The sequence below is a fragment of the Panthera onca genome, chromosome D4 (genome assembly GCF_046562875.1).
Source record: "Panthera onca isolate mPanOnc1 chromosome D4, mPanOnc1 haplotype 2, whole genome shotgun sequence".
Classification (NCBI taxonomy): domain Eukaryota; kingdom Metazoa; phylum Chordata; class Mammalia; order Carnivora; family Felidae; genus Panthera; species Panthera onca.
Window position 1 is genome coordinate 44,878,437 of NC_138351.1, and position 26,578 is coordinate 44,905,014.

The window sequence follows — 26,578 nt, forward strand, 5'->3', positions numbered from 1 at the left end:
TTCCCCCCCCACCCACCAAGCAGTCATCAATTACACAACACAAACTGTTTGGGGGCAGGGGTCCAGCATTTTTGGATATTCACATTTATGAGGAGATGGAGAAAACGGTCCTTAGAGTTGTGCCAAGCGCAAGCAAACTGGGGAGCTCGGTGGTAAGGGGAGGGAGTGCTGGGTCGAACCTGGACTTGAAAACCGGAAGTTGTGTTAGGAACAAACAGACATAGACTCAACCAGGCCAAGTGGAGAGCGGGTCGCAGTAGGAATGATGGCTATTCAAATGCATTGGGGCAGGCTGAGAAATGCACTGGCTTCATCTAAATGTCTTGGAGAAAAGATACAGAAGTGATAGGGAACACGAGATCAATGTGAATTAGCAATGAAATATGACTTTCTCAAAGTAAGAGTAACAGAGGGTCCACAAAAAGGGAGTGAAGCATTAGGTTTGAGGCTGTAATTCAGCCCTGTTCAGACCTGCTTGTGTCATGATTAGTCATAGGTTCTATAATTTAGGAGCAAAATAAAGCATTTACAAAGGCTTCGTAGAGAAGAAGTGTAAGAGGGTTAGGAAATTAGGACTCTGACAGAAAACTCTAAAAATACTTTCGATGAAAACAGATCAAGGGTCACATAGTGGAGACTCCCAACTATGTCAGGGGTACACAGTGAAGAATGCCCAGATGCAGTTCCTTTCTGCCCCAAAGAAAAGACATAGGTTAACCCTAGCCTAACCAGTTGATGACTTAACCTGCTGGTTGTTAATGTTAACAGTTGATGAAACCGGTTTCCACCAGAAACTTTGATGCTAGGACCCCTCTCCTATGAAAGAACTGTCCTTTTAGCTAGGGTGATAGGTTGGACAAACTCTCTTAACAGAATTAAATCTTTGGCAAACTCAATGTGTATTCCACGGAACTCTTTCAGACTTAGGTATTTATGTGTTTTAAAAAAATTCTTTAAGGTTTTCCAGTCTGTCAACCAATCATTTCGTGAAAGTTCTTTGGCTTAATTTGGTGGTTCCGCACAGTCTCCCTTGTACACTAATTTGAACATCGTTGTCTCTAATTATAGGCTCATTTTTGTCTCTAAAAACCTGGCTGACTTGAGGGTTCACTTGTTTCTAGCTCTTTCTTTTCTTTCTTTTTTTTTTCTAGAGAAAACCTTCACTCATCAGATGAAAGACCACTGTGGAGTTCAGGTGATTCTGAGCAAGGCTGATCCCCTCTAGGTGAGGAAGGCATGTAAAATGGCAGCACAGTGTTTGGAGGGCGGTGTCTGGGTGGAAAGATGTCTTACTTCCATACCAGGTATGAATGCACCTTTGATTTGTACAGATGCCTAAATTCTGCTTGTGATCACAGCCTATGCAGTTTCAAAGCCCTGTTGCAACAAACACTGTGGTGTTGTAATGATAAGTAATAGAGTTTAGCTGGTGGTGAGCGTGTCTTTATTGCTTTTCTTGTTTGCTACATAGTTCAAAGAATATGGAGCTGTGAAATTAAAAAAGAGACCCAAAGAGATAGAGGCAAGGAGCTAAGCTTAAATAGACAGTGGAGCAGGGGCACATTACCAAAGCCTTCTTGAGAAGAGAAAATATTTTTATCTGGGACTCTATGCAGATTCTTGTAATTGGCTGGAAAAAGCCTGAAATTTATGATTTTATTTTTATTTAAAGTTTATTTTTACTTATTTTGAGAGAGAGCAAGTGGGGTAGAGGCAGACACAGAGGGAGAGAGAGAATCCCAGGCAGGCTGTGTGCCATTAGCACAGAGTCCGATATGGGATTCGAACTCACAAATGTGAGATCATGACCTGAGCCAAAGTTGGATGCTTAACTGACTGAGCCACCCAGGCACCCCTGTAATTATTTTAAATTACATTGGGACATATATCAATGTGACACTCTTCTCTTGGGAATCGTAGTAAATTAATTTTTCCTTTCTTCCTTTTCCTTATGCTTCATTTTCACACTGATTCTCTTTTAATGGCAAGCTCTTTCTTACTAATTAAAGACAATATTGCTGAGGGAGGTTCAGGAATTGAGGACGTGTCTTTTAACAATATTAAGCCAGGTGGTTACGTTAGATCTGGCTTAGCAAGAATGAGCATTAGCTTCTGTATCCAGCCTTCAGGAGATAGCTGATTTCCCCCAGAAATCACCCTGAGGACAGTTACCCTTTATTTCTTCTGGAATAGAGCTGCCACTTGTAATATGGCCACTGAATTACTGGAGTAGCAACCTGCCCCGGTGCATCCTCATAATCTTGTGCGTGCATGTGCGCGCGCATGTGTGTGTGTGTTGGTAGGTGTAGGGAAGAAAGCATCCCGAAGTTTCCTGAAATGCTTGCATTCAGATGGGTCATCAGACTCGTTGCGTGTTCCAACCCAGGAATTTCAGCTGAGCATTTAACGCAAGTCCCATCTCTCCAACTGCCTCTCTGGCCAGCAGCTCTCTATCTGTTGTCATTTCCTTGGCCAGCTCTCAGTTAAGGTGGTGTGGGAGGGGGGCTTCCCTTACAGCTCATCTCCCATCTCCCTGCTGCAGAGGAGTGAAAGAGCTGTGAGCTTTGGTGGGGAGTTTGCCAACCCTCTCCCTGCCCAGGAATGGATGTACATTAATATTATCAAATGTCTCATCAGTGAGGCAGCTGTGTTTTGCTGAAAGGCCTCCAAACCACCTGATTCATGTCTTTCCTAGAAAATAAATTATAATGGCCCCTGTCAGGTGACACCTGTTAGAAGCCTTACAAAGCATTTTCCCTGAATATGAATCAGTCCCTGCCTCTTTTTATAATCTTCTGGGCAAGGCTCTAGCATAGGCTGCTGCATCTGCTAAATTGATAAACAGCCCTACCCCTTAGACTGTGCACATGGACTGTGTCTTCCCGATCTGTCACCGCTGGGCTTAGCTTAGGTCCTGGAGCACTGCATAAACACCATCTAATCTCCAGCTTCAATTCTTCAGGAGTTAGTCACGATCAGAGGGCAGCTGGATTTAGCACGGGCATTTCCAGATGCACTTTAGAAGGTTCTATCTGGGCATTCTCAGTTTGAGCCAGGTTGCTCTCCTGTGCAGGTGCTGCCAACAGCGACAGGGGAGGTGACAGCAAACAATACCTGCTTGGTTTGCTGTGGCTAAATGGAACCATTTTGGTACAGCTTGTTTATTTGTTTTTAAACGTTTATTTTTGAGAGAGCGTGCATGCGAGTGCATGTGTGTGAGTGAGGGAGGGTTAGAGAGAGAGGGAGAGAGAGAGAATCCCAAGCAGGCTCTGGGCTGTCAGTGCTGAGCACAACATGGGGCTTGATCCCCAAAACCATGAGATCATGTCCTGAGCGGAAATCAAGAGTCAGATGCTTAACTGACTGAGCCCCCCAGGCCCCCCAGCTTGTATATTTTGGATTGAGAAGTAAGAAGTTGGCTTTGGAATTTTTGATATTACTTTATATACCTTGCTACAAGAAAGTAAAGAAAATCTAGGGTCTAAGTTTTTCTGTTGTGTATTCTTTGCCTCTACATCAGCATGAGGGGTATGTATGGCTGGCCATTTCCATAGGCTGTATGTAACTGTATACTCTTGAGGTGGGAAAATATATGGGAAGGGAGCGTATGTGTAGGTTCGCATGTACACGTGCACAGAACAAGTCTAACAAGATCAGGAAGAAATGTTCCCTTTGGGTGTTGGTGTGCGTGACTTTCCTTTTCCTTCACTATGACAAACTTGATGTGCCCTGCTTTTGAATCCTGAAGGTGACTGGGTCAGAGGCTGATGATGTAAATGACGACGTGACTGTGTACGTATAGACGTGGCATAAAGACGTATTTATATAAGTATATGCATAGACATGCAGGGGAAGTGTTGGAGGTGACCTGCTCAGGAAAGTTCTTTCTCATAATTACGTTAGTGGTTTGATTGTTTTTAAAGATTCACTGTTGCATTCTATACACTGCTCTCTGGATTTGTCCCGGCCCAACACATCACCCCACAGACACATGCTTGGGTCAGGCAGTGGCAGGGGAAGGGTGCCTGCACACCAGCCAGCCAGGGAACACTGCTTGTCGTACATTGTGCTCAGTGCATGTCACAGGGGTGGGAATGGGCTGGGAAGCATGGTCTTTTCAAGTGCAACTTCTCATCAATGACCACAACACCTCCCCTGGAATGGAGCCCCAAACAAGTAAAATGCTCTGTGGCTGCCTGGATGGGTCTTCACTGTGAGCTGGGAATGAATGGGAGGGAGTGAGGAGGCAGGGGACATTAGTAAGTGCCGGCCCAAGAACAGGGCCGCGGTGGGTCTCCCTTGTCCTTTTTGGCTTCACATAGTTTATGTGCAGTTGAGTTACAGTCCCCTACTCAAACCTTCTTTTGAATAACAGACCACCCAATAAAACGTAACTCACGCAAGGACCCAGTTTGCTCCCCTTCAAGTAATGCACAGGGAAACCAACCACAGTTTTGAACAAGAAGTTCACTCACCCATTCTCTTTCACCCTAAGGAAATAGCACAAATTCCTGCCTCAATACAACATCCTGGCCTTGATGAAGGAGACACAGGTTTTTCTGACACAACTGAACACCTGACTTGGCAAAGCTGGAGAGACTCGAAGTCTCGTCTCCTGCGTGGCAGCCATCTTGACTTCTTGTTTTTCCCACGTGAGCCTCCACTCAGAAGTGCTTTTTACTTGGGGGCGAAGAGCCATGAGGGACACTGCCTGTTACTGCCACGCTCTGTGGAGTGAGCTGGGGTTCTGTGGAAGGAATACTGAGCCTTATCTGGGGCTGTCAGGTCTCCCTTCCTCTCTATTTGGTTGTGAGTTCTGCATCCTGTCTCCCTGTGTTAGAAGGTATGTGCTCACGACAGGATCATAGCAGGTATCAGGGACACGGTAAACCGGAGACAAGAACACATGTTGCGTGTGGTGTGTCCCAGCTGAGATGGAAGGTGGGTACAGAATAATGGGCCATCCTCTACTTTCTTTTTCAACTGATTATAAGGAAAGCATGACGTGGAGACATGAAAATCTATATTTTCTCATTGATTTCACTTTGCCTTTTCTTCCCCCTGACGGTTTTATTTTCTATTGACACAGATCTGAGAAATCATACAAGGTATCAAACAGAATTTGGGGGCATGGAGTGAACGAAATGAAAATGTCACGTGAATGCTGGCAAAATCAGGAGATCAAAACCTTGGAGTGACTGGCTTGAGGCCAGCGTGAAGACGTCTTCGGTGGACTCTCTAAGCCAGCAAGAGTCCCACGTAGGGTCTCGATGGAGGGAGAAACACAGGTTTTGCCTGGGCTCTACCCACCCCCTCATCCTGGCACCGCTAAACATAGGCCTCAGAAACCTTCCTCAGTGCACGGGGTGCACAGATGCCTTTCCAAACATCTCTAAGCTGCCTCGACCCAAGCACTATAGATCAGATTGTTTATTTCTATTGCAGGAATAATAATTTATTTAGACACTGAAGCCCTTTGTGAACCGCACTGGAAGATGCTTTAAAGAACCATGCCCTTATATTCCCATTAGGTGGCAAGTTCCATTGAGCCCCTCTACTGGATGATATTTCTTATCACCTGTCCCAGGCTCTCTTGGCAGGCATTTTGATGATATGTGAGCCCTTAGCATCAAAATACACCTAAATGACAATCACAGTTAAATCTGTCCCCCCCCTTTTGATGATAATGGGACATGCATTAGAACAGTATAGGTTCAGTTTATATAGTCTTGTTGTCCTAGGAGAGCACTAATTTGGTTTGCAGTTACATTTTCTACTTGCATGCTGGGGCAATATATATAAAAAACTCCAAAAAACCCCAACCCTGGTAACCTCTCCCCTGCCTCCAAAGCAATATCCACCCAGTCTGGGTTTTACCTCTGTCTGTCCCAAGTGGCCCCATGGGTTTTGGTCAGCGTGCCCAGCAGGGGTGGGCAAATAGTTTTCACTGTTTGGCTGGTGGGAATGTTTTGGAGGTCTCAGCTCAGGGTCCCTACAGACCCTCTCCACCAAGCCCTCCCTCCTGCAACATATTCCTCTAAAACATCCACGTTGCCCGGCAGGATCCCAATAAGTCCAAGGTAGGCTGAAGGTCACAGCAATGATTCTATTAGTTTACCTCTTGTACTTAAGAGGTAAAGCTCAGACTGAAGGCTGATGCCCCTCTTCAAATAGGTGCTATAAATATACTAGAGCTATCCCTGAAAAGATGCATTTGTATTTATATATATATGTGATGATTTTATATATATATATATATATATAAAATTTATATATATATATAAAATTTTTCTTTCTTTGTGTTTGTATACAGGTATGTATGACTCTATAGGTATGAAAGGAGAGGTATAATACAGGAGCAGGCGGGTATGTTCATATGCATCTATTTATAATTTGTATATTTTGTATGTGTATATAGAGAGAGCCTCTGTCATTGTTTGCATCATTACAATGAATGTACCTCCGACCAGCGAGGAGTACCTGTCAGTGGTGAATCGGAGAGAAGCCCCAAAATGGACGGTTCTTGTGTGGAGCTGTTTCAGTAGGCAAGGTTGGCAGCAGCTCGTGAAATGAGTGGGCCCAGCGTAAATCCATCCATCCTCAAATCCGCTAGTGAGGGACGCTCTGAAATGCCCACGGCTGTGTGCCAGCTGCCTCTTCTGGAGAGGTCAAGGAGCCTAGAACCCAGGGCAGGGAGGGGCCATCCACGCTGTTGGTTCAGGATATGGCTTTTCCTACTAGATGGAGACAGGGCACACAAGAATTCTGTCTTCTAGGAGGACGCTGACCACCAGGAACACAAAGTAGAGGCCGAACATGATGAAGCCCAGCACTTTGTTCATCCGCCATTTGCAGAGGGCAATGGAGAGGATGACGAAGAGCAGCATGATGAAGAGGAGGACAATGGCACAGAAGAGGCCATTGCTGCTGACAGCCACTGGTTGGAACCTGTGAATGATGGTATATAGGAGCCAGGGCAGTGGAAGCCTGTGAGGAAAGACGGGGGTAGCAGTCAGACACGATGAAGAAGGCACAGGACACAGCATCAGCTTCCTGGAATCCATAATCTGAAAAGGGTGTCTTTTTGGGTTCACTATGCCTTGTGTGCGGTTGGCCCAGCAAATCACATAAGGAAGTCACGTGAACTTCAGAAACCTGTATCTACTTCCTGACTGAATTAGGGAGAAGAGGGAATTTGTTCTATAGCTGAGTAAGCTCGGAGCTGTGACCACTGCGGGTGATTTCTGGATGTGATCTGAAATAATTGGGTGTTTTTTCCTAGTTAGATTCAAATTGCTCTCAGCCCCGGAAAAGGTGGACTGGAAGATCTGTACAGGGCAGGAGAAGGAAAATACAAATGGAGAAAAGGCATAGACATCAGTGGTGAAAATGGCAACATTATTTTTAGGAATGGAGACAGAGAATAGCACTGACTCAACTGATCTAACGCAAGTGAAAAATGATACATGATACAATATAGCTGTCTGAGGTTTATTCTGGAAAAGATGGGACAACCGTTTCACTAAGAAGTGGTCTTCCTGAAATATTTGAGGAAGACGGTTTCTTACATTTGTGATGTGATTTTTAAAAAGGTGTTTTCTCCCTTGGCATTTGACTTTTAAAAATCTGGTAACATCTTTTGTTTTCTATCCAGAGTGGCAACTCTGGAAGACATCAGAAAAGCTAATGGCCAGGTGCAACCCTGAGAGTGAGTTAGGACTCTGAGCAAGAGAAAAATGGCCGAAAACATGGGACTCATGTTGCCTGGGCCTCTCCAGGTGGCCGAGTGAGACGCAGTTCTATCCATTGAGCCTAATGATGGAACGTTGGCTGGGGAAACAAGGACCCAGCCACCCAGCTGGGTGAGGCTGCTGCAGAGCCTTAGCCTTTGGCTAAGGGAGATTCAGTTTTGGCCTGACCTCAGGAATATGGAAGAAGAGGTGAAACACAACATTCTCCAAGGGAAAAGAAGATATCTTGAGAGAAATAATGAGATGAAAGGGGTAGTGAGTTTACACATCTGGTCTCCTCAGTTGGAGAGAGCATGTGAAGGCAGAGCCCACGAGTTGTGTAACTTTGAATACCCAGGGCCTGGCGCACGCAGGCCCCCATCTGGGTACATATGTTAACCTGGGCCAAGGTGAAGTGATCGATACAACCGCCCCACAGTAGTCAGTACAGGTGGTTTGCCCACTACAGCCTGGTTTGGAGGTGCTCACTTTACGGAGATGTCAGAAGGGGAGGGGCTCCACAGGCCAGCTCAGGGAACATGGTGCGGTTCCAGCTTTCGGCAGGAGGGGGCAGCCCTGGCATCCTCCCGTCAGTGATGGAAAGTCAGGAAAAGTGGGAGTGGGTGTGTGTGTGTTGGGTGGAGTGCTCAAAAATGAAAACCCCCACTAGGGACTTGTTCTGGGGAGCGCTTCTTCCACCCCTGCATTCTCTTAGGAAGAAAAAGACCAAAGCCATCGTATTCTTATTAAGCGAGACATGCACACATATACACCCAGTTCCCGTGAAGTTGTGCTTGATGGCACTACAAATAGGTAGAAGCCCTTTGTAGTAAAAAATTACATTTTGTTCATGCCTTTTGACCGATAGATTCTATCGCCAGGGATCAAGCATAAGAAATATTTGAAAGGCAGATATAACTTCATGCAGAAAAATGATCATTTCAGTGTTGTTTTGAGGAGTGAAAAATTTAATCTCCAATAACAAAAAACTAGTTAAATAGCGAACTATTAAGCCAAGTTAATGTTATGTAGCCATTAAAAACCATATGCTTATAATGATGTAGGCAAATACTCATGATATGATTCTACGGTTAAAATGAAGGATGCACATAAAAATGGCAATGCATTTTCAGCAATGTAAACTATATATGGACTAAAGCAGGGTGGTGAATGATCATTGATTTTTATTTATGCTCTATATATATGTATTTACTCAGTCCTTTACCATGAGTGTATATTAATATTATAAGCATGGAGAAAATGCCAATAAGACTATGAAATACCTTTTATATTCAATATATTGCTAACAAGTTCATAAATTGGTATAAAGTCTTGAGAAAGGACTTTTTTAAAAATACACATCAACAGCCATTAAAATGCTCATAATCTTTAATTCATTAGTTTATCCTAATAAAAATAGCTGAAAGATATTTTCTGCATAAAGGTCTTCATGAAAACACCCATCATAGCAGAAAATTGGAAAAAACAAAAAAATAATGGCTAAACTGAGAACCAACAAGATGAAATATTGTGAAGTGATAAAATGTTATTTATGAGGGTTATAAAAGAACCTAGAAAAATAGCTGATTTACTAATTGAATAAGAGATGCCAACTTTGTGCCAGGCATAAATGGCTTTGAAATAGAAAAACAAAAGCCCTCCAAAAGGACAAAACTGAATATTGACTTGGAAAACTTTGTAAAATACTTGGAAGAGAACATACAAAAATTAAATGTTGCTTCTGGGTAGTAGGGTTAGGTGGTATCTTGCAACCTTCATCTAACCTGTTACTATATATCCAATTTAAGAACAGTGAACAAAGACATCTTGCAATTCCCTAGACTACTTATTTTTCAAAAACATGACAAAAACGTCCTATAATTTTTCCCTACTTGTAAGATTTTCTCCCTTTGTACTTACTATATAGCACATCTTATTTTCCTTCTTAGAAGAGACTGATCAAGAAAACTAGTCTAAATGTGTAAGCAGCGGAACTAAGAAACACTTTCTACTAGAGACGCCCTTCCTTTAAAACATAACACCTTTTAAGGCATTCGTCACACATACATTCATTCAGTCTGCAAACGTCTGTCAAGGCACCACCATGCATTAGGCATCGTATTAGGCTTTGGGGAGCTGTTGCTCTTGACCAGTTCACAGTCTAGTGGGCAGACTGATAAATGTGACCATGACAAGAGTATGATGTTCAGAGAGTACACAGGAGCAGGAGTCCCCTGGTCAGGCCCAAGGGAATGAGGAAAGCTGAGATTTGAGTTGACGTTGGTAGGGTAAGTTGGAGTTTTCCAGGCAGACAAGCAGGGACGAATCTCATGTGAGAGGGGCCTGCAAAGGAAGGAAATAATGGCAGCAGAGGGCACCTTTGGAATTCAAAGGTGGTTAAGACAGGGGAAGCTCAGGGCAGGGTTTAATGCAGACAGTGTTGTGGCTGAGAGACACTCTGTCCAAACCCCAGCTGTCTCACTTACTAGCTTTGTGAACTCTGTGCTTTTCAGCTGCCTGGCCTGAAAAATGGGGGATCATCATACATATGTCACAGGATCATTGGCTTAGGTGGATAAAAATGTACTTACGGTGCACAAAGTAGACACTGAGTGAAAAACACAGGTAATGCAAAGGTACAAGAGAGAACGATATTCAAGACGTTCAATGAAACAGCAGATCCATTTTAGTGAGTTTCTAAATTCAAGTGTCAAGAGCCCAGTTCTGGGAACAGAAGGAAAACACCCCAATGTCTTACCTTCTCAGGGGTTCGCTCTCATTCAGGGTTATGCATCAGACTACTTTTACTTCTGACAAGTTAAATGACATGACAGAGATAAGAGCATCCCACCCCAATCTGATCCGCTTTAGAGATTATTCATATTGAGAACTACCATTTGCTTAACCGTAAGAACAGATCTCATCTTCTGACTTTCAAAAAACTTAGAATATCTTTATCAGCAGCATACATAAATGATAACGCCAAACCTGCCAGCATTTTCCAAAGAAGGAGATGGGATATTTTTGCTTGTTCCAATCTGTTTTATAATCCAAATCTCATCCGAGGCTGGTGGGGACTTTAATTAGAATTAGGATATGGGAAAAAATGTAGTAAAACTATCTCCATCATACCTGAATACTGAATATTCATAACTTGTAGCCAACGCCGTTATATAAGCAAAATTCTTAAAGTATTTCTTACAACATCCACTTTGTACTTGGTGTGTGTTTCTGCCTATCTAGGGATAACTTATTCTTCATTAAGGTCTCTGAAAATTGAAAATGGAGTTAGCGAACTTGAATGGTACTCCCATTACTTTCTACTGGTATTGGTTAGTTTTGGGCTCAAAGATCCCGGTTTTATCTCCACAGCCTCTCAGAGGACAAAGACAGCAATTGAGCTGGTGTGTGCACCTTCATAAAACTATCTCTACTCACCCTACAGTGATGTCAAAAATGTTGCTTCCAACAGAGCTGGACACAGCCATGTCCCCAAGCCCCTTCCGGGCCACTATGACACTGGTGATAAGATCAGGGATGGAGGTTCCAGCAGCCAAGATGGTCAGGCCCATAATCTCTTCACTAATGCCAATTGTCTCTCCAACCTAAATGTAATGGCAGGGACACATGTGAGTGTCTGAAGTCACCAAACCATCAAACCCACATTTCAGTGCAACTCCCTTCTGATGAATTCCTATCCATGCTGTGCAGAGTGATGAGATGATAAAAAAGAGTAAGCCACAATCACTGCCATAGAGGAGTTCACACTTTAATCATATTTAGACCCAAGAGATCAGGAATTTTCACACCAGGGTTAAACAGATAATCTCAAGAAAGAGCTATAGAGGGCTTGATTGCAGTCATTACATGGTATCTAATAATTCTGTGCAAGGGAGGCAGAAGAGAGTTATAAAAGCCAACTGGCCATTGGCTCCAGAGGCCAGGGGCTGACAATGGTACCAAATCCTGTAGCGATTTGCCTTTGGATTAACAACTGAAGGTTAAGGACTGACATCCAGGGTTCCCATTTTTCTTTGACATCTCCTAGTGTCTGTAACCCACTCTTGAACACTTTCAGACTATTACTTCCATGGGAAACTTGATTTGGGGTGTTTTGGGGCTTGGTAACACACAACTGTAAATCAGGAAGGCAACTGTGGAGAAACCATCAGTTACAGAATCAGAAGTCCAAGACCCGGCTCTGGCATTTGTTAAGAATTTAACCCATCATTAACTTAACCAATTGTATAATGTCTTCAATCCTTGCTTTCTTATGCTTAAAGCGGGGATGATAGTACCTACCTTACAAAGTGGTTGGGAGGACTAAGTGATCATTTGTGGAAAATCCCTTTGCAAATAGTACATCATTACTGAAAAATGATGGGGGATGGTTATTATGTTTTATTCTGGTCTTTGCCTTTTAACACTGATGAAGTCTATTTTGGACAGTTGGTCTAGTCCCAGATGGAGGCTCCTACATCCTCTTGAGCAAATTTTTTTGTCTTCCCGGGACTTTTAAAAGCTCTATGTATTTTCTGGAGTTGGTGAACTGCAGTTCTGAAAACTTTTAAGATAGTGCCTTCAGTTTGGTTTTCAATGGCCTACTCTATGACATTCATCATTTTTTGAAAAAAATGCAGAAGGCCAGAGTAGCATGAAAGAATAAGGGTTTTTAGGGAATAGAATAAATTCATTTATTTCTTTAAAAAAATTTTTTTAACGTTTATTATTTATTTTTGAGAGAGAGGAAAAGACAGAGCATGAGCAGGGGAGGGGCAGAGAGAGAGGGAGACACAGAATCTGAAGCAGGCTCCAGGCTGTCAGCACAGAGCGTGACGTGGGGCTCAAACCCATGAACTTTGAGATCATGACCTAAGCGGAAGTTGGACGTTTAACTGACTGAACCACCCAGGTGACCCTTTCTTTCTTTTTTAAAAGTTTTATTCAAATAATCTCTACATCCAACGTGGGGCTTGAACTCATGACCCCGAGATCAAGGGTTGCATACTCTTTTGACTGAGCTAGCCAGGCGCCCCTAGGATATACTCATTTCAAAATACCTTTTGTGATTTGTAAGTAATAGCTTAGTTTCCATGAACTTAAAAGCATAGTTGGGAGCTATTTTTGTTTTGGTGGTCACGCCTGCTCTAGAGCCTGGCTAGCTGAACTAGTTTATCCTGACCTCACAGAGCAAAGATTCACTGCTCTCCATCAGAAAGGAGGTTCCATGCAAGCAGAATTCCTACTTTGATCACTACGGTCTCCTTAATCCACAGAACATAGCCTGTATTTAGTAGTCTCTCAATACCTATTTGCTGAATAAATAAATCCATCTACGTACTTAGGTGATTTCCCTAGCGTGTTTTCTGCTAATTCTCCTAGAAAAAAATTAAGTAAGAGTTCTACACAGGAGTGCCCTATTTGAGCAAAACTCTCCTTGCTGACCTATTTTTTGAGTTAGATCTTGAGTGAAACATTTTCAAAGACTGTGAAGATGCTGAGTCAATGGTTGTCACCCCCAATAAACAGGGTGATTCTCTGAGGGAGTTCTAAAGCAGTGGCTATTTTAAAGCAACGTTTATATTTGGAGTTTGAATGACTCCACAGGCAGAAAAAATGCAGAAACTGCAGAGGGGTGGTATGGTAGTGTGGTTAAGAGTGATGGCTTGGATGGATAGAAGGACACATGGGTGCAAATCCTAGCCTGCCGCTTCTAGTACGTGGTAGCCAACTTTCCTGAGCCTCGGTTTTTCTCACGTGTAGAATGGGGATTATAACATCCAACCCTCAGAGTCGTTGTGATGATTATATGTGATGACGCATACAGAGCAAATGGCAAGGGTCAGGTATCAAGTAAATATTCAGTAACTATCAGCTATGATAACTCAGGCACTACTCCTCTCCCTCTCCAACTTATCAGCCTGCAGCCATTGGGCTCTGGCTCTGGGCTCTTCAGACAGAAGCTGGTTTAGTAGGCATCAGTCCATAATGTGAGAAATCATGAGAATAACGAAGACTTTTTATTGTACGTCACACTCTTGATGAATCTGCATGGCTGTAGAAACACTTTTGCTGTCTGACAACGCGTCTTCATAGGCACATTTTAAGAACATTTCACTGACTTTGGTTTTCCATGAGCAAGAGGCAGGATGATAGGCACGGTGCATAGATGGGACAGCACTGATCAAATTGGCATCATCAGAGAAGTTTAGAGCTAGAAAGGACATCAGCAGTCTGTTGGGAATTCCTTTGTTTTCCAATCGAAATAAATGATGGGGCCACTCAGAATCCATATCCAGTGCTGCTCTGAACATGGCATGATGTAGTTCCTTATCTTGGTTTCAGGAGCCAATGTCACATTGGCTAAATGAGACACAGGGTCGTATTGACCCTTAGAATTAACTTCTCCTATTAGATGCAGGATGGATTTTAACCACGTTTTCATCACTCAGGACATTTACTAATTTCATGATACAAAAAGAATAAAAAGTAATGAAAACTAAGGGGAAATATGCATAAAGCATTTAACGTAAGGAACATCTATTTTTGGCCAAACAGTAGATAAATAAAGATATTAAATAGCATTTATTGTTGGTAAGGCTGTGGATAACAAAACAGTTGAGCACCAAATGGTGTATTTGTTATCTTTATGGCTTTTATAGCTCAAAAAATTCTGTACAAACAGCAGAATTAGAGCCAAACTTCTTAGAACAGAATGTGCTATTTTGATCGGATGTCTGGATGTCTTAAAAGAGAAAAGCATTTCTATAGGAGAAAAGACAGAGAAACTTCTCATTCATTACTAGAAAGTAAGGTTTCTCTTTATGCACTTTATATTTCTGGGCCCTTTTGGTAATACTATTCTAGGCATTGTGTTTGCATTTTTCTACAAGAATGAAAAGGAAGCAAGAGTATGGAATTAAGATAATCATTAAAAAGTTAGAAAAAGATGAAATATCCAGAAAATAAGAGAGAATAAAATCCACTTTTTTATCAGTACATTAAAGAATGAAAATAGTTACAGAATGAAAAGCCATTACATGTTATAAATGGCAAAGAGTCCTTCTAGCCTGGAAATCTGGAGGCTGAGGCTCATCTTCTACAAAGATTTCTATGCAGTTTTGGTGGCAAATGACTTTCAAAGAATGTGGAAAATCATGACTTTGGGCCACGTAGAACTTCTTTGAGGATCAACAATGTTTTGGAAATATCCTGGAAGAATAATCTGAAGTCAAACATCATAAAATAACCAGGGTAGGAATAATATAAATATCTTGTAGGAATAATAGTGGGTATATTAGCTGACATTTCCAGCAGATTTTTTTCAATGATGTTGTATGTTCTTTTTTTTTTTTTTTTTTTTAAATTAAGGTGTAATTTACATATAGTAAAGTCTAATTTTACATTCAGTAAAACTCACCCTTTAAGAATAGTTCTGTGAGTTTTTTTTAAGTTTATTTATTTATTTTGAGAGAGAGAGTGCAGATGCGAGTGGGGGAGGGGTAGAGAGAGGGAGAGAATCCCAAGCAAGCTCTGTGCTGATAGCGGGAGTTGGAAGTCCTATTTCTCCACATCCTCATCAACGTATGTCTGTGTTTTTAATTATAGCCATCCTAATGATTGTGAAGTGGTATCTTGTGTTTATTTCTAGATAACTCTATTGAGATATAATTCACATAACTTAAAACTCATCTACTTAAAGTGTGTATTCAATATCCTAGTATACTTATAGACTTGAATAGCTTCTCACCATAATTTAAAATTAGAACTTTTTCTTCATCCCAGGAAGAAACCCCGTACCCATTAGCATACCCATTTCCCTCCAACCTCCCCAACCCTAGGCAACCATTAACTACTTTCTGTCTCTATAGATTTGCTTATTTCATATAAATGGAATTATACAACATATGATCTTTTCATACATTTCATATAAATGGAATTATACAACATGTGGTCTTTTGTGACTATCGTTTTTGATTTAGCATAATATTTTAGAGGTTCATTCACATGTGGCACATATTAATGCCTCATCCCTTTTTATTGTGGAATAGTGTTCTATTGTGTGGATAGGCCACATTTTTTGTATTCATTCATCAGTTGATGGACATTTGGGTTGTTTGCACTCTTTGGCAATAATGAATAATGCTGTTGTAAACGTGTATATAGATTTTTGTGTAGATGTTTTCATTTCTCTTGGGTACAGAGGGAGTGAAACCACTGGATCATATGATGACTCTATGTGTAACATTTTGTGGCCTGCCAAACTGTTTTCTAAAGTGGCTGCATTATTTTACATTCTTGCCATCAATATATAAGGGTCCCAATTTCTATACATCATCTCCAATACTTGTTATTATCTGTCTCTTTGATTATGTCTACCCTAGGTGAGAGTGAAGCGGCATCTCCTTGTGGTGTTGATTTGCATTTCCCTAATGAATAATGATGTCGAGCATGTTTTCTTATGCTTATTATCCATTTGCATATCTTCTTTGATGAAATATCTTTCAAATGTTTTGACCATCTTAAACATTAGGATGCCTGTAGATGCTTGCCTTTCTTTCTTTTCTTTCTTTTTTTTTTAGTAGGCTCCATGCCCAATGTGGGGCTTGAACTCATGACCCTGAGATCAAGAGTTGTATGCTCTGCCAATGAGCCAGCCAGGTGCCCCCTGCCTTTCTATTATGGAGCTTCAAGAGATTTTTATATATCCTGGATACAAGTGCTTTCTCAGATGTATATAATTTGTAAATATCTTCTCTCTGTCTGGGGTTTGTCTTTTAATTACTTAAGTGGTATTTTCTGAAAAGCATAAATTTTACTTTTGATGAAGTCTAACTAACTAGATTTTTCTTTTATGGATGTTTGGGCATTATATCACAGAACTCTTTGTCTAACCCATGGTCATGTAGATTTTCTGCTTTCTTCTAGACATTTGATAGTTTTGGCACTTGTACGTAGAATGATGATCCACTTTGAGTTAACTTTTGAGTACGGTGTGAGGTAAAGGTCTAAGCTCATTTATTCTGGCATATCAAAAACCAATTATTTTAGCACCATTTTTTTTTAAAATTTTTTAACGTTTATTTATTTTTTAGACAGAGAGAGACACAGCATGAACAGGGGAGGGGCAGAGAGAGAGGGAAACACAGAATCGGAAGCAGGCTCCAGGCTCTGAGCCATCAGCCCAGAGCCCGACGCGGGGCTCGAACCCGCGGACCGCGAGATCGTGACCTGAGCCGAAGTCGGACGCTTAACCGACTGAGCCACCCAGGCGCCCCAGCACCATTTTTGATATATCCATGTATGTTCTCACATTTCCTTATTTCAAATTGCTATATTTTATTTATGCTAACAAGTATAATAATTTTAAGACTATATTAAACAAAGAATACAAGTGGGAAGTTTGAAATTTGTGTAGTTTATAATAGAGATTAAAAGCATGAGTTCTGGAGTGTCAGAGCCCTGGGTTATAATCTCAGTACTGCTATTTACTACCTATATGATCCCGAGCTGTTTTCTTATTAGCTCTAAGCGTAACTCCTTGATCTACAAATGTGGATAATAATAGCACCTCCTTGATAGGATTTGTGCCTATGTACAGGGTGACTGTCAAGTCACAAGGATGAAGGGATGTGAATTATCCAGCATCTGGTACACGTTCAATCAACGTTTACCACTGTCATCTCTGAGAATGTAAAAGTTTTGCGTTTCATTCTTTCATATGTGTGTGACAACAAACAATTCCTGAGCGTTTATTCTTGTGATGGGCACTATAACTGGTACGGGGTTAAAAGTGGTAAAAGCAAAATGCATCCTCATTATAGTAAACAGAGGTTCAAGGAAGAGACCAATTTGTCTCCAGTTCTGTTCCTACAGCCAATCGGAAAGGCTGGTGAGAGCACGAGGTGAGTGGCTGCCCAAGAGGAAGTAAGCATCACGGAGTCAGGCAAAACCTGACATTCCTCCCAGACCTAGGTAGGCCTGGATTCAGGTTGCAGGGGGCAAGAAGAGATAGGCTGCCGTCTTCCACACGGCTGTCCAGGGTTCTGCTGATTTGACTCCATGCTACAGGAAAAGGCCAGGAGGGATGGGAAAGGTGAGTGGAGTAAAATTCTTTTAGTCCTGGAATATATACCTTGTCAGACACAGTACGATTCTGACACTTTCCAAAAACAAACACACTGATTAACCACTTGGCAACCACGAGAAGAACCAGGCGGATGAGTGTTACGATTAAGGTCTTACCTGGTGTGCCCACCACACCATCAAGTAAGAGAATACAGCAATCCAGGTGATGGAGCCGAAGAACGTGATGGGAAAGAACTTCCTTGATGACTGAAAGAGAACCAGGAAGAGGCGAGAGTGTCAGTGCCATCCAGTGAGGTGGATCTGGCAGACTAAAGCTAAGACCACCAATGTCAGCTACTCCTCCCTCATTCCCTCCCATCTTCACAGGCTTCGCAATCAAAAGGCCCTCCCTCCCGGCGTTTAGGCCGGGACACGAAGATTCTCTCTTAGAAATGTTGTTTGGAGCCAAATCATCAGCAAGCTAGTGCCTGAGATGGACGTCTCTTGAAAAGAATGTCTGTTCCTGCTGCTGGCTGCTCAGATGCCCCCCGCCCCTGCCCTTTCCATGGCCTGGTTTCTTAGTCTTGCCCTCAATCTCTTGACTACCCCATAGCCTTCCTTTCTCTCCTGCTCCCTTTTCTGTCTTCTGCTCAAGTTCATCAGAATCCATCAGTTGGTATTGCTTCACCCCATGTATCCTAGCAATCCATTTGCCAGAAAACCTACGTGACTAATTGCTGTTAACAAGAAGGATCCACAGATTCTAAAACAGGTTCCTCTTACAGTCCCATGAATTACTGGGAAAAGCCACAGAGAGGAAGCCATCATCATAGTTTCTATACATTCTTTTTTTAAAAAATTTTTTTTTTCAATGTTTTTTATTTATTTTTGGGACAGAGAGAGACAGAGCATGAACGGGGGAGGGGCAGAGAGAGAGGGAGACACAGAATCGGAAACAGGCTCCAGGCTCCGAGCCATCAGGCCAGAGCCTGACGCGGGGCTCGAACTCACGGACCGCGAGATCGTGACCTGGCTGAAGTCGGACGCTTAACCGACTGCGCCACCCAGGCGCCCCTATACATTCTTGATGACAGTCACCCTCCAGGATATTTGAACCACTCCTACAGACTGGAGTAACAGAGGCCCAGCACACTGCTGTCCACAGGGCTGGCAGAGTAGATGCTCCCGGGACGTTTACCCTCCTGTTTTCCACCCCTGACTGTACTATGTCCTTTTCTGCTTTGTTCACAGGCCTTTGTGCAATCTCAGGCTTAGAGTGTGAGCACTTTTTATTTTTATATTTTAAATTCGAGCGTAATTAACACACAGTATTATCTTAGTTTCAGGTGTATAATATAATGCAATATAGTGATTCACCAATTCTGTACATTACTCAGTGCTCAGAGTGAGCATTTTTAGTTTCCTTAAAATATTAACCCAAATCAGATACTCAAAATGCAGTTTTTTGTTTTTTTTTTTTGTAACTTAATCCCACTACAGGGAGATCCAGGTTTACACTGGATTGTAGTGGAGTTTTGTTGATGGCTTTTTTCTTGCAAAACTGGGGCCCTTTAAAACATGCTCAGATAGCAGAATGCGCTCAGTCTCTCACCTCTTACTGCCAAACGTGTTTTATTTCAAAGCTTTCCACTTTGAGAAACAATCTCATTTTTTTGCTTTGATAATGCCATCCAATTTTGTCCAGAGAAGTGAATCCTGGAGTTGACGTGGAGGAAAGCTACCTCAATTGTCTAAAGGGCTGACCTTGGGCAGTCACATAGAACACTTTCTGCCATGGCTTTTAAGAGCTTTATTAAAAGGAAAAGATAAACTTGTACATAGTAATCTCTTGACGATCTATAATAATAATGGACATAGTCTCTATTGTCCCAAAACAGGCTTATGTTCTCTTTACTAACTGCAAGTTTTCAATGTATGTTTTTATTATCATTCATATTGTTCTGTTAAATTTCATGACAACCATTTCTTTCTCTTAATGACTGCTGCCTTTTTGGAGCTATCTGCTAGTTTCAGTGTCTGGAAGACCAGTGGGCTTGATTAAATTGGTCTGTGGCCCCTCACCCCTTCCCTGTGTTAGAAGGAAAACATTTTGGCTAAAGACTCAGGCCCTTTCTGGGGACCTGAGCACTTTAATGGGTTATAGAAAGAAAAGTCATCAATTTTTCAAAATGGAGGTTGAGACATGCTCTTCTGAGAGCAAGTTCCTTTAAAGCTGAGCATTCAGCTGGGTTTTGGAGGCCAGACTCGCCGAGCCTTGGAATTGCCAGTGCTAAGAAATCAGTTTTCCCAGCCATGGAGTTTAGCTGATTGGAGTTCCTGTTCTTTTCTTCTGGTCACAAGTCACTGTACAAGTATCCTGAGATGGTGGTTTCAGCTCCTAGGATCAGGCTGTGTCACAGGGAAGGAAAGGGCTTTTCTTGTGGTGTTGGGCCACCCATGTGATTGGAGCAGAAGCTGGTCTGTGAGCTTGATTCTGGACATCCTATAAGGCAAAGGAGTACAATCTCCATACTTAAAAAAAAATGCTTATTTATTTTTGATAGAGACAGAGAGAGAGAGAGAGGGAGAGAGACAGAGGCAGAGAAAGAGGGAGACAGAGGATCTGAGCAAGGCTCCACACTGAGAGTGAAGAGCCCGATGTGGGGCTCGATCTCACAAACCATGAGATCATGATCTAAGCCGAAGTTGGACACTTAACTGACTGAGCCACCCAGGTACCCCATCATCTCCATACTTTATGGTATATGTAGAGGAGATCTTGGGAGAGTCCTCATTTCACAGATTGCTCACTTTTTACGCTATCTCATTTATTAAGTATGTAATTATTATTTTATTTATTATACCTTTGCATGTCTGTTCATTTGATGTAATGTCACAAGTTAGAATCAAATTATTTGAACATACTTCTCATCTGCGAAATTATCATCCCTGAACCATAGAACATTCCTAGTCAAAAGGTAGCAACTAAGGAACCAGACTAAGGAGGTAAAGGAATTAAGTTCAAACCAACATACTAAAGAAAACCTCTCTCATTTAAAATTTGATGCTTACGGTCCTCGATCAAGAGGCCAATTTGTAATTAATGGACATCTATATGTACCTAGTGTTTTACTAGGGGCTCACTGAAAATAAATTAAAGATAGTTTTTATTTGTAAGTTTCCATGTCTTCATCATAAACTAGGGGTAGGTAAAGGCCAGGTACCTACTCTGTATGCAAATCTTGAAATAGACCTGAAGTTCAAGCCTAGTCTGTCTGACGATAGCATGCCTTCCCAATAAGTAGGTTATACAAACTTGTTCTTGAAGAAAAATAAGGCCAATGATGCTCAAAATATTCCCAGCTATAGACATGATGATGATCATCATAATACTAGCGTGTGCTCTGAATGTCAGAAAATATAAAGAGCTTCAGGGAGATATAGACCAGCATTCCAGCTGTATGGCCATCTGCCTCACCCAACCTCCCATATTGTCTCTGATTTGGAAGCTTCAACCCTTTCATGCACCAGCAGTTTGGTTAAGTGTTTCCCAACTGTCAAGCTACCTTATAATTTCCAATCTCACAACCCAGGTAATTCCTTCTTCTTTCATTTTTTTCTGATCCACTCCCCTTATTTGGACTCAATGGTCTCGTTCCAGACATCACTGCCCGGTAGCACTTGTGCAATTATTTAGTTACCAGTCTCACTGGAAGAAAGAAAATAGCCCTTGAAGCCAAGGTCTGACATGTCAATTTTTGGTTAGTAATGGTGGTTCATCCTAACATCTGCTGGGATGAACCTCATACTAATTAGCAAAAAGCAAATTGTGTCCATGTGCCGGCCATTTTGTTCCCAATGTAATGGTTTATGTGTCTAATTGACAGCTAATGTTCTCATTAGAAGCTTTTAGTACATCAGTGTGATACTTTCTTGGCTTGAAAAACGTTTCTGGACATTAGCTGATTGCACAAATTGGCCATATCCTTACTGATTTAAATTCAACAAATACTCACTTAGCATCTATTCTGTGCAAGGTTTTGGGGCATACATATCTAACAAAAGTCCCCCAGATAATCCTATTAAAGATTAAAAGTGTGTTCTCTAATTAATACGACCAGTATTCAAATTCTTGCTCACCTATTACCAGTGATGTGACCTGAGACAGATTATTTCATCTTCAAAGCCTCAGGGTTTTCATCTGTAAAATGGGAGGAATAAAACATATCTAGTTGTCCTCAGGTCTTCGTGCCCATAAAGTGTCTACAAAAGTGCCTGGCACATAATAAGTGCTCAGATAATCATGGCAGTTGTTATAGGATAATCTTATCCTCATTTTGGTTTTTAAGAGATGAGGAGACTGAAAGTCAGAGAGGTGAAAGTCACAGCCGAGACCTGGCCGGGAGTCTTGACTTTGCTTCTTACTTGCTGGATGTGCTTGGACAAGTTGCTAAACCTCTCTGGGTCTCAAACACTTCATTCTTGTTAGAACTGTGCATGGTGCACAGTAGACACAATAAATACTTGGTGAATGAATCAATGAATGACATAAATTGCAAAGATATAGCTGACTTCTTGGTACTTTCGCAGTTCTAATGAGTCATGTTTTGATACCTTATTTAGATCCATTCCTATTTTGTAAGAATGCCCGTCCTAGGTCATGAGAGAATATAACTTTTGGGGTCTTTATTTCCTTTGTTATTTTCAATTTTTATCAAAGACCTGTTCCTCATCAAGATTTATATTTTAGTTCTTTTACTTTTAAAACAAAGCCATTATTTTAAGAAGACTGTACCAGTGAATTAATCTGAGCTGGGAGTGTGTATAATCCAACAAACACTATCATATAATTTGCATATAAATGAAGTGGAAATAAAAACAAGTAAACAAGTGGGAGGACCGTTTACCCTGAAACTGGATGTATACTAAAAAATCATGTTTTCCTTGTAATTACTGTCAAGGTTTGGAATGTTCATCTCTATGGGTAATTCAAAAACTACTGAGGAGGGGCGCCTGGGTGGCTCAGTGGGTTAAGCGGCTGACTTCTGCTCAGGTCATGATCTCGTGGTTCGTGAGTTCAAGCCCCGCATCAGGCTCTGTGCTGATGGCTCAGAGCCTGGAGCCTGTTTTGGATTCTGTGTCTCCCTCTCTCTGACCCTCCCCGTTCATGCTCTGTCTCTCTCTGTCTCAAAAATAAATAAACGTTAAAAAAAATTAAAAAAACAAAAACAAAAAAAACTGAGGAGACAGAGCCGACAGGGCCCTCCAGAGTAGCAAATGTTTATTAACTAATCATTTTCTCCTCTCTTTTTCCTCTCCCTCGATATCTTGTCAAGAGGCCCTTGTGGCAGTGCATGAGGACTGTGGTAGACTGCATAAGTGGCCACGACACTTTACAACTCTTTTCAAGAGGTGAGGTCTCGGGGTGCCTGGGTGGCTCAGTTGGTTAAGCGTCCAACTCTTAATTTCGGCTCAGGTCATTATCTCATGGTTCGTGAGTTTGAGCCCCGCATCGGGTTCTGCACTGAAGGTGTGGAGTCTGCTTGGGATTCTTTCCCTCTCTGTCTCCCTCTCTTCTCTGCTCCTCCCCCACTCTCCCTCTCTCAAAATAAATAAACTAAAAAAAAGAAAAAAAAAAAGAGGTGAAGTCTATCTTCCCATCCTCTGAATCTGGGCTGGCCTTGATTGTCTCTGACCAACAAAATGTGATAGAAATGACAGCATGCAGATACCAAACTAGATCTCAAGAGAACTTTGCAGCTTTCATTCTTGCTGCCCTTGGAACTTGGCCATCATGTGAATCAGCTCTGGTTAGCTTACTTAAAGATAAGATACCATGTAGTGCAGAGATGAGCTTTTGTAGCTGAGATACTCCTATACCAACAAGCCCTGAGTCATATAAGTGAGTAGGACTGTCCAGTTGAGCTCAGATCAAATGGTCAGTTCTCAGAATTCTGGACTAAAAAACTGCTTATTTTTTTAAGCCATTAAGTTTTGGGGTGGTGTGTTACACAGCAGATGCTAACTGATACAAGATCAAGATCAAACCTAATGAAACTCTTCTGTGCTAAGCATGATCAAGAAGCTACTTCCTGGCTTTTGTATCAACTGGCATGGTTTCTTTGATTTGGCATTTCGTATATGCAAAGGATGACCATATAATTCATCTTCTAAACCAGCAGGCTTGGGGATTAAAGGAACAATTCTGGGCAAACGGGGATGTATGGTCCCCTTAAATTTGCAATACTGGCGGTGCCTAAGGGGGCTCAATAAGTTAAGTGTCCGACTTTGGCTCAGGTCATGATCTCGCGGTTCACAAGTTCGAGCCCCACATCTCGTTCTGTACTGACAGCTCAGAGCTTGGAATCTGCTTCAGGTTCTGTGTGTCTCTCTCTCTGCTCGTTCCCTGCTTGCACTCTGTCTCGCTCTCAAAAATAAACATTAAACAAAATTTATAATACTGTATTGATGGTTATATCTTTACGCTTTCCTTAATCACAGAATGTCATCGTTGGCAGAGATTCTAGAGATCTTCCACCCTTTTATTTCACAGAGGAGGAAAACTGAGGTCCAAAGTTGAGACGTGACTTCCCCAAGCTTGTGTATCTCATGAGGTATGTGGGGAAAAAAACCCCACTGTAGTCAGTATGGTAGAATGAGAACAATATTAAGTCAGGAGACTCCAGTTTGAATCTAGCTCCTGTCGCTGATATAGCTGTGCATTTGTCCTCTGTAGTTATATGCCTTGTTTCTGCTACTTAGTTTAGAAGTCCTTAAACATAGGAATTGTGAATTCTGTGTCTTTTTATCTCTTAGGGCACAAGCTTGATGCTTGGCATACAATAGTAACTCAATAAATATTTGCTGAGGAAATTAAAAAACACCCAAATGCTTCACCTCAGAGTCACATTTTTGCTTGGGATAGCACACAGCATATGTAGAAAATGGGAAAAAAGTCTGGTCCATCCCGGGAATGGTGCTTGAGGTTGCAAGGAGCAAAAGCCCCATTGGCTACTGGGCCCCAGAGGCTGGCTCTCAAGGCGTGTGCGCGGTGAACGACCGGTCCGTGGTCGTACAAAGGAAAGCATCACGTACAGCTGCATCTTCCTGCTTTGCACCCAACAGGATTATAGCATCAGCCAAAGAAGTTGTCATCCAGGTAACTACTGCCATGGTGGGGTCCTGTGTGTTGTCCAGGAGTTGCTGGTTCAGAGCTCTGATCTTCTCTAACCGCTTCCTTGTCCTTTGAGCTCCGATCACAGAGAGGTTGGGAATTTTGCCAGCCCTTGCTCTAGGAGTCCCACCCAACCCAAGAGCCCAGGCCTTGATGGCTGGCACCTTCCTCCCATGCCTGCACGCTTCCCTGACTGCTCCAGCGCTTGTGTGCTGACGCTCCCTTAGCAGCCAGCCAGCCCCCTCTGCTTGGGGTCACACCATACTAGACGTACAAAGGAGGGCATTTAGGAAACCGTGTCTGTCTCTCTGATTTTCCTCCCCGGGGCCGTGCAAGAGCACTGGCCCAAACAATAGAGCAATGGAGAGAGAGAGAGAGAGAGAGAGAGAGAGAGAGAGAGAGAGAGCAAGAGAGCACATGTAAGCACACACATCTTGGAAATGTCAATGTGATGGGAGCCAAGAAGAAACTCCACACATTCTAGCTATTTGGCCGTAGGTTTCCAGGATCCGGGCCTCTGCACAGAGCAGATGTTCTACACTCGCGTTGCAAATAAAGAAACCTAAATATTGCTTTGTAAGCCACACCTATTACATGCATCCTTTACTGGGAAAGCCTCTAATGTTAGGAGTCCTTCCATGAGGGGGTCCTTTCCTGGCCTGTCCTTGATAAGACACTGGCTCTCTCCTGGGCTGGATTATTTATAGGCCAGGCCAACGGGACAGGATTTTTGTTCTGTCTTTTTCAAGTGCGGAAAGTGGGATCACTGTGGGGGTCTTAAGACTTACGTTCCACTGTGCTGTACGTTACCACACCATCCTATTCTAAGTGCTTTCAGAAATGATGTTCTCAGATTTCCACTTTCTGGTATCATGAAATATGAGGGGGACCCCAGGCTGTGTAGTCACACAGACCTGGGTCTGAATCTCAGCTCCATCTGCTAGGAAGTGTTTAGGCATGAGTTAGTTAACTTCTTAGTGCCCAAGATTCTTTCTACTTATGCCAGTAATATATAATATTATATACAATAAATATAAATAAAATTAACAAATAAGTGTGTGTGTGTGTGTGTGTGTGTGTATGTGTGTGTGTGTGTATACACACCTTCCTACACTAGCTGTTTCCTGGATTCCACAGTATAGCTTATTGGAAATACCTAGGGCAGTGTCTGATACATAGTAGGCACATACCTTTGTTAAATGAAGTGTGTACGGCCGTAATAAAAAGTATAGCTACTTCTTGGGGTGCCCGGGTGGCTCAGTCAGCTGAGCGTCTGACTCTTGATTTCAGCTCAGGTCATGATCCCAGGGTTGGGGGATTGAGGCCAGCGTCAGGCTCACACTGGGCATGGAGCCTGCTTAAGATTCTCTCTCTCTCTCTCTCTCTCTCTCTCTCTCTCTCTCTCTCTTTCCCCCAGCCCCTCTCCTCTGCTCGCTCTCTCTCTAGAAAAACAAAAGCACAGCTACTTCTTATCATTTAGTTCCTTTACCCTTTGGGGCCCTGGCCCAAGAATCCAATTTAATAGTAGGAGAACTCTTTTTTTGATTTGATCTACATTTAGATTGTATTTTGTAGATCATATGATGGTATTGTGTTCAATACACCT

At 42.2% G+C, this 26,578-nt stretch overlaps 1 protein-coding gene across 4 annotated transcripts in view; it reads right to left on the reverse strand.

The window, feature by feature from the left end:
- Positions 1–1,111: 1,111 nt before the first annotated feature.
- Positions 1,112–26,578, reverse strand: part of SLC24A2 (solute carrier family 24 member 2) — a 247,311-nt gene continuing 221,844 nt past the window's right edge. For all 4 annotated transcript variants that reach the window (XM_060609677.3, XM_060609680.3, XM_060609678.3 and 1 more), the window contains 3 exons: positions 17,976–18,065; positions 11,169–11,335; positions 1,112–6,987 (listed from right to left, as the gene is read on the reverse strand). In XM_060609677.3, coding sequence (XP_060465660.1) covers positions 6,738–6,987; positions 11,169–11,335; positions 17,976–18,065 — 507 coding nt within the window. In that variant the 3' untranslated portion in view covers positions 1,112–6,737. The remainder of the gene's footprint in view (positions 6,988–11,168; positions 11,336–17,975; positions 18,066–26,578) is intronic.